The sequence below is a fragment of the Oreochromis niloticus genome, linkage group LG3 (genome assembly GCF_001858045.2).
Source record: "Oreochromis niloticus isolate F11D_XX linkage group LG3, O_niloticus_UMD_NMBU, whole genome shotgun sequence".
Lineage (NCBI taxonomy): Eukaryota > Metazoa > Chordata > Actinopteri > Cichliformes > Cichlidae > Oreochromis > Oreochromis niloticus.
This window is the reverse complement of record NC_031967.2, coordinates 11,680,866-11,689,882: the sequence shown is the minus strand read 5'-3', so window position 1 is coordinate 11,689,882 and position 9,017 is coordinate 11,680,866. Positions and strand designations below refer to the sequence as shown.

The following is a 9,017-nucleotide window of genomic DNA, read 5'->3' as shown; positions in this document are numbered from 1 at the left end:
GAAATACTGACATGTGAACGCCAGAATATAATGGTGAGATTTTAGTGCTGGTTAGATTGCATACACACTGCACATTATAAGGTTTTACAATTTTGCATCTGTGACCATTCAAACACCAGACAGTACTGAATGTTTCTTCTTTCTTTGTGCAACTTTACAATCATAATGTCCGTTTTGGGGTTTTGGGGTTTTTTAGGGAAAGAAGGGAAGTTTTATTTTTAATGATCAGTATCAGTGATTAATCACTACAGTGGGATAAATAAACTTGTCATGTTTTCACAGATTTATTTTGATGTTACATCATATTTGTAAGAGGAACATTCATTAGGTTTAAACAAAATCATACAAAAGAATTGTAACGCTTGCATATTGTTAACCTAGAAGCACTTTTAGTCTTTGTTAGGTTTATCTAAAAAGAATTTGGCAAACACCCTTTTTTGAATGTCATGCTCTTGCAGGCTGCAGTAACATTTGAGTTTCGTAAGTGCAAAGGTCCATTCAAACAGGTGGTGACATTACAATCCTTGGTTTATGTACATTTTGGAGCTTGTCAACATTCAGCATTTCCAAAAGCAGAATGAAAGTTTGAAAAAAAAATTCAGTAAGCTTGAAGATATATTTACATGTACATTTATTTTCCTTCCTTGTGGTCATACAAATTCTGCCTCTGATGCTTCTGACTTCAGATGTTAGTAAAAAAATATTGTTAACTGGGCAAAACAGTTTTTCTTTTAAACATATCAGGAGGTTTATTTTCCCTGACATCATCTAAACACAGCTCCTTTGCAATACTGATAAAGTTTCTCTGTACTTTGCCACATTATATTACAGCAGATCTAGAAGTTGTATCTAAATGGTGATTCTCCATTAATGAATTTGTATAAGGTCAAGTCCTGGATATTTTACTAACTGTAACAACAAACCACTGCTTCCTACTCTATGCATTATAATCTACAGCATCTACAAAGACACCTTCCAACAAACGGCTACACTCTATGATCTCAGCTATGATAATTAAAGGTTTGTGCTTTCTAGACATTCCCTGTAATGGAAAGAGCAGAGGGGTGTGGTACTTCATCACGGCCAGAAGGAGGCACTGTGTAACCATCAAACAAAAGACCCCAGTGTTGATAAGGCAAGGTACTGTACGTTACCACAGGGTATGAGGATACAGGTAGGTGGCAAAATCATTCAATCCATCATCAGTCACCGCAAATCAGAATAAATTTGTTACGTTCATTCAGGTCCTGATGTATTTTTATAGCTGCATAAAACTACTAAGAGAAAGATATTAAACAAAAAAAGATAAATCCAGATAGATTCAATTATGAACTTCAGTGGTATTTTTAAGAGAATAGTAGTAGTTATGAAAGGGTAGTACTTCAGAAAGTCTGAGGATCCATGAGTGCAAGGCCATTCAGAAATAGTCACAATACATCTTGACCCAGCTCTAATTTGTGAGTGAAATCTATGAAGGTGTGGATATTTAACAGTTCATAAGGTCCTTTCTCCTTTTTTCTTCCTTCTTGAATTTGTCTTTCAAGTGGAAGACATTTGATTTCAGACGGGACGATAAGGCACAGCCCCTCACAAGCTCAGGTCGATGATGATGTGCTCAAAGATCTGCGTGTTTCCCTTGAAGCTCGAGGAAAAAATAAAGTCCCTGCGGTCGGTAGATACCACGGTGAAAGAGCGTGGGGCTTGGATGTACACCTCCTTAAAGCGGTCAAAGATTTTGTTGTCCTCATCCCACAGGTAGATCTGTGAGAAGGTGTAGTCGCTTCCCAGAGCCAGATAGTAACGTTCCTTGAAAGAGAACGGCTGGAGAATCATGGAGCCTCGAGAGGGCAAAGCTTGGATCTCAGCAAACTGTTTGGTGCCCCAACGCAGAACTTTGGAATCACCGATATACCGCGTCATAGCCAGGTAGAGCTCCTCCTTGATCCGGAAGTGTTTCACAACCACTACATCCTCCATGTTGGGGATCTCACCCTGCAGGATGAACTTCTGGTTGCTCCGGCTCCACTGGTAGATCACTGGAACCTGTGAGCGGCTCGCTAGAATAAGGTGAGCTTTCCCATCCAAGTCCAGAAACTCTACATCCGTGTCGCGGTACCACTCGTGCAGTGACTGGTACGAATAAAAGCCATTATCATTCCACTTGTAGAGGGTGGAGAGGCCAGCTTTTGAGCTGTCAGCAATCACAAAGAACCAATCAGAGCCAATCTGGAAGGCCTCAATATCATTGGGCTTAGAGATCTTGGACACTTCGATATCCTGGAACTTATTGAACCTGCTTTGGTCGTCATCAAACTTGTAAATGTGGGAACCACCAAACAGCTGAGCCACAATGACAAACACCTCATTTTCGATGATGACAGATTTGCACCCCACAATGGACTGACCTAAAGGGCAGAGAAACACGTGAATCGCGTGAGAATGAAACTGGGAGCATTCAGGGAGTGTTTGTTAGCCTAATGTGTGATTTAGACTTCCTAACTTACAGTGTCACTGGAAACTCCCTTTAACCCTTCACCCAACCTTCCATGTAACCTGACATGCACCTCCTGCCCACATAGCAAAATTGGTATGGCCCAGATCTGGCCCACACAATGTGCTTACACATGGCCCACATACCGCAAAGACTGACGGCCCTTTGGTGGCCCAGATCAGGTTTGCCAGAGGAGGCCCAGACATGGGCCAGCACAAGGCCAGTTGCAGACACACTGGTGGTCCTGTGCTAGCCCATCTCTGGCACCAAAGGACCGTCATTCTTTGCGGTATGTGGGCCATGTGTAAGTTGTGTGCAGCCACGGGCCAGTCGCAGACACACAGCTGACCCTGTGCTGGCCCAGATGTCAGCCAAATGTGTACCTTAATCAAGCCATGTAATAACAACATGTGCCGGAACATAAATAGTGCAAAAGTAACATTACGAACCTCTGTTCAGACAGTGAATGAACTGATTCTTTTACAGCGCATTTCCTTTCCCAAAGTCATACCTGAATTTGAAACGTTGGCTACCATAGCAGTATAGTATATCAACATGGCACTTGGGTCTTCCAACTAAAATAGGAAAATAGGAACATAAATAGTGCCATCATTGCCAGACCTGGCCCACATCTGGTTGACATATACCCTGCCATGACACCAGTCAGTCAGAAGTGCCAGCTTGATGCCGGATCAGGGGAAGACCTGTTTTCTATGAGCCTGGGCCACATGACCCAAACCACAATCGAGCAAGATATGGCATGCCATCACATAGACAGTGCCATCTATACCAGGCCTGGCCCATATCTGGATGGCATACGTCTTATCATGCCAGAAGTCAGCCAGCAGTGCCGGCTTGATACCAGATCTGGGCCAGATCTGCTTGCTATGTGGGTGAGAGATGTAACTACACGTTGGGTCGAAACAGCCTGCAAGGACTTAAATGGTTAGAAGGTTGCGCTGCAGGATCAAGAGGGGTTTCCAGTTATCTCGTAGGTTAGGACACATTTCCTGCACAAGTCGAAATCAAAATTTACCTGTGATGTTATCATAAGTCCTGAAGTTCATTTCTATGTGGTCCCACTGGAAAATCATACAGCTCTCTGTGCTGGGAGCAGAAATGGCCACGTAGACATCATTCTTATAGCTGAATGTGTCAACAGACAACGATTCTGAGGCAACAGACTGATGAAGGATGAAATCTGTGGAAAGGAACATCGGGAAATGTATTTTTCACAAACCAACAAAGCTACGTTAAATGAATAACCTCTACACAACTTAGAATGACTCTGCTGAGTTCTCTGATCCTGATCTCAGCTGGACATGAGAGAAGGGCAGCTGGCTCAGGTGTTTCTCACCTGTGGAGACACACTCATTCTGCAGGCTGGTCATATCATTGAGGCGCTTGCCCTTCATGTCCTCTGGTCCAGCACACACAACATCCGACACTGTGGCATTGGTGTTCTTTAACCACGTCATAAGCCACTTGGCTCTGCAGTCACATTCAAAGGCATTGCCTCGCAGGTCCCTGCAGAAAGGGAATATTGTGTTTCACGGCTAAACAGGGAGAAAGACAGACTGCAAGAATTACACAGCACACTATTTTCCTATTTAACTATGTACAAACTCACAGCTCTATAAGGGAGTCAAGGTCAATGAAGAGGTCCCTGGGCAAGGCTTTAATGTTATTGTTTGCCAAAGACCTGGAAACAAATGCAGTTGATTATGAAAAGAGACATCATTAAATCATGTATAACAGATAACAGTTGTATTTTCAGTCACTGGAACATACAAGTGAGTCAGGTCCCTGAGTCCTCTGAAGGCATATTTGGATGTAGTCTCTAGTTTGTTACTCTCAATGAATCTGTGGATCAACAAGAAGAAAAAGAAAAGTATATTTTTTGATCAAGTTCAATTTTCAACATGTCAACAGTCATGTAAGAGCTGATTGTGATCATAGCTACCCTTGAATGTGATGTTTCTGTTAAATAGCAACAACTTGATGCTACAGTCACATGTATTTATTCTGGGGCAATGTTTTAGTGAAAGGCTTTGTTTTATTTTGTAATTTGCAAGACTTTGGTTGGAATATGTGCATATAGAGTCACTAGGCACTTTTTAGGTAAGGCGGTTACTTAATACATTTATGCACGTAGACATGGTCAAGACGACTTTCTGAAAATCAAACTGAGCATCAAAATGGGGAAGAAAGATGATTTAGGCAACTTTGAATGTGGCATGGTTGTGGAGTATTTCAGAAACTGCTGATCTGCTGGGATTTCTCAGTACAATCATTTTTAGGGCTTACAGAGAACTGTTCAAAAAAACTGAAAATATCCAGTGAGCAGCAGTTCTCTGGGTAGAAATGCCTTTTTGCTGGAAAAGGTCAGAGGAGAACGACTAGACTGCTTAATGTTGATAGGAAGGCAATAGAAACTCTATTAACAACTTTTTAAACTGAGGTGTGCAGAAGACCATCTCTGAACACACAAGATACTGAAGCTTGAAGCGGACAACTGCAGAAGACCACATCTGGTGCCACTCTGTCAGCTAAGAGAAACGGGAAACTGAGACTACAATGACAGGGGCTCACCCAAAAATGGACAACAGAGGACTGGAAAAATGATGCCTGGTCTGATAAGTCTCACCGTCTGCTGCAACATTTGGATACTAGTGTCAGAATTTGGTGTAAGCAGATGAGCACATGGTTCCATCCTGCTTTATATTAATGGTTCAGGATATTTTCTTGGCACACTTTTGGCCACATCATTTAAACACCACAGCCTGCCTGAGTATTGTTGCTGATCATGCGCATTCGCCATGTCACAGAACTCAAATGATCTCAGACTGGTTTCTTGAACATGACAATAGGTTCACAGTTCTCAAATGGTCTCCACAATCACGAGGTCTCAGTCCAATAGAGCTTCTTTGGGGGGTGAAAGAACAGGAGTTTTGCATCATGTGAAACAACAAGTCAGCAGCCACTGCAGCAAAGCTATCATGTCAACATGGACCGACATCTGTTTCCAGCACCTCTTTGAAACTAATCCAGAAATAATTAATGCAGTTCTGAAGGCAAAAAGGCGTCTGAGTAATAACAAGGTGTACCCAGTAAAGAAGCTGGTGTACTTTGGTGTGATGAATGAAAAGAGAAACAAAGATTGTTTTTTAGTTTTACTGGAACCACTAGAGGGTGTGTAACCAACAACTGCCTACCCCACTGTAAAAATGCCAGCATCCAACAAAAAAGCATCATTCCCATTAAAACAATCGCAAGTCTCTTTTCACCGAACTAATATAGAGCTTTATCGAGATATGATAACTTCAACTTCATAGCATAACTTAATGCTGCTGTGAAGCCTCTGTTCTTTTCTTTAAACTACTTTCATTAAAAACAAACAAACAAACAAACAAACTCACAGGTACTCCAGATGTGGCAGGCCTGAGAATGCATCATCTCTTACAGTTGTCAGGGAATTGGAATTCAAAAGCCTGCAAAAAAAATAAGCAAACAATCAATTATAATGCAGCCAACTGCAGAAATGCAATGCTTCAGGCTTCTCTCTGAAACATAGAACTGATTAAATGTTTCAGCTTCACAGTAACACAATCAGTTTTGTTCCAAAAGCAGAGCCAAATGCTGTAAGCACAATTATTAAAGCAAAGTCCAAATAAAACTGAGTTAAATTAGTTATTATACGATCATATTTTATGGCCTCTTGTCATTTGAATTCAATGTTTTACTGGAAAATGCAAAAAAACCAAAACAAAAAAAAAAACACCCACCAAATAAAGTATTCAGCTGAGAATTATTGTGCATGATGACTTTGGTTACTGCCACGCCTTTGTTTATGCTGACATCACAGCTGTCACTTGTGTTGTAACAAAGCAGACTGATGGCCTCTGTTGAGCACACTGTAGGTACTGGGCAGCACTAAGAGCTCAGATTTGGGTTTCCATTATTTATTTCCAGGTGTGCACCATTTGAAAAGCCCCGGCTACTAAAAAACAACCATGCACCAAACAGACTTTATAAATCATTACTCTATTCTCCACTAAAGTAATACCCCATGTAATTCAGAAGCATAAATGCCTCATTTGATTCGTGCTGCTATAACCAATGCTTTATGTATAATGACTGTCGTGACTCCATTATTGGCCTCACATAATGATGCATCTGCCATTTTAATGCCCAACATTTGAAACTGATGCTTTATGTACTAAAAGTAACTAATTTGAAATCTGCCCGATAAGAACCTTTACTTAAAAATGTCAACCAATCAAATCATTTTAGAAGAATCAAACTGCTAAAGTATCCTTACAATAGCTGGAGAGATGGTATGTGGGAAAACATCGCCTCTTTGACCTCGCTGAAAGTCCCATTCACGATACTCCTAAAAACAAGGAGCAAGCAGGAGAAAGTCAAATGCTGAAATGTGATCGGCGAGGAAACAGAGAGAAGAGGGAGAAAAACGCTGCATTGCTTTTTGCGATCAGCTCTTATTTTATAGGGTGTTATAAAATGCGCACAGCTATAGAATCATACTTGAGGCTGTGGCTCGAGCATATAATGCATGTATGCACTGCGGAAAACGTACTCTTCCATTTAAAAATATATATATCTATACAGTGCAGTCCATCTACTCACAAAGAAGTGATTTCGTTGGGGGTCATTCTTGGGATATACGAGGACCCGACGCAGATGATGGACTCCTTGGAGCAGCTGCATGTTGAAGGGCATCGGAAAGGCTTTTTTAAATGACCCGGCTGACACAGGCAGCACAGCGACACGAGGAACAATGCCCAAATGTTGAGAGCTGGCGGCATCTTTCCTGTCGGGCTTTCATGTGTGAGGGTTGCAGAGAGCACGGATCGAGGCAGATGGCAGCGCGCGTTTCCACCCTGCACCATGAAATGCTGCACTGGCTCCCTGACATCAGCAAATCAGCTGCGGCTCCCCTCCGTCCACCTTAAATATTTATTAAGTCAGCGCTCCAGTCGGGTAACTGTTGGTTAAACAGCCACACGCGGGAAATGATTAGACGTTATTAGTCAGTGACCACCACGTCTCTTCTGAGCTTGCCTTTTAATTTTTTTGAAGATGGTGTAGTTTATAGATATGTGGTGTAATATTATCCCCAAATATACAAGCAGGTTAATTATAGATTTCAGAAATTAATTTCGAGCGTCATGTTTATACCAAAGTGCATTTTGATGCCAGTTTTCACGTAATTTGAATCTTCTTTGTGTTATTTCTGGCAGTATTTAAACACAGAGGGCTGCTCAGTCTGAATAACACGAAGTCACACCATTTGACTCACACGTAGGATGTTATATAATGTCGGCATACCGTAAGCTGTAGATGCTTCCTTCATATAGAAGGTCAGAGGCGCATAGTTGCAGCACCAAGGACAGCGCCTCCTCCAGCGCCCTGCAGCCATCCTGCACTGGCTGTAAAGGAAACACTGAGCAAATCCCGAGTAAACAGCGGCTTTTTAAAATATCTGGACAGGCCAGCATTTGGTCTTGTTAAGCAGTAAATGCAGATAAGGATGGCTGCTGACCTGCACGTTTGAAGGAGTATATGCACCATACTTATCTGCACTCACTGCTTCACAAAATCAAATTTTGGCCAGTCCAAATATTTCAGAAAGGATGGTATATATACAAATGTTCTAAAATGTGCGTTTATGACACATACATGTTAAATAACACAGATCAGCTAGAAATTTTGTTGCCAGTTTTCACGTAAGAATCTGTCTTAGTGACCGATTCAGTACAACAGAAGTCCCTGTGAACCCCACAAACACCAATGTGAAGCAAGAAGAGCAGCAGTCCAGCGTAAACACTAGAGCAAAACCACTGTGTTCCACTGAACATGCGGACACAGGTGAGGGCTTTCTGTGACCACTCACTCCACCCTCTTTCCTTTTCGGCCTGTTGTGTCTCACCTGTGGGCACTGAGGAGGTGCTGTTGCTCGTTTCCAATCAGTGACACTAGCAAGAGCTCAGAGGCTCTTCTCCCTGAGACGCCTTTTTGGGGTTTTGTCCCTCTATGGTTTGGGGTTTTTTGCATTTACGACACTGCATGCACCATTTCTTCACCCATGCAGTTATTTGCACCACTGATTGTACTGATTTCACTCACCATAGTTTAAGTAAATTCCTTGTTTCTTTCATTTAAAATAGTCTTTTAACTGGCATTTGGTGCAGACCAAAGAAAGATGCTGAGGGAAAGAACCTCATACAAACTGTGAAGCTGCTTTAAGGCTGCCTGACTCAGATCCAGTTCTGCATCATATCAAAGAGTGCCTGTCATCTTTCTGAAGGTTAGACCTGAACCAGAAGTGGACCCTTAACTGGCTGAAGATCCCAGACACATTAGGAAACCCAGTATGGAATAATTCAAATGGAAGTGGAGGGTTCAAAAAGCCCACTGAAAGACCAGGTTTGTATCCCATTGAAATGCAGTAAGATTAAATATGTATGAAAACGCTCAAACATCATGCACCTCAAGAGTGATCAAA

The 9,017-nt window shown here is 41.9% G+C and overlaps 1 protein-coding gene across 1 annotated transcript; it reads right to left on the bottom strand.

Moving 5' to 3' along the window:
* Nucleotides 1-268: 268 nt before the first annotated feature.
* On the bottom strand, nucleotides 269-7,564 carry lgi2a (leucine-rich repeat LGI family, member 2a). The gene is made up of 8 exons (XM_025905610.1): nucleotides 7,139-7,564; nucleotides 6,813-6,884; nucleotides 5,911-5,982; nucleotides 4,283-4,354; nucleotides 4,122-4,193; nucleotides 3,849-4,018; nucleotides 3,528-3,692; nucleotides 269-2,405 (listed from the first exon to the last, which is right to left on the bottom strand). Exons 1-8 carry the CDS (start codon nucleotides 7,399-7,401, stop codon nucleotides 1,588-1,590), a joined length of 1,704 nt encoding a protein of 567 aa, XP_025761395.1. The 5' UTR covers nucleotides 7,402-7,564; the 3' UTR covers nucleotides 269-1,587.
* Nucleotides 7,565-9,017: the final 1,453 nt, after the last annotated feature.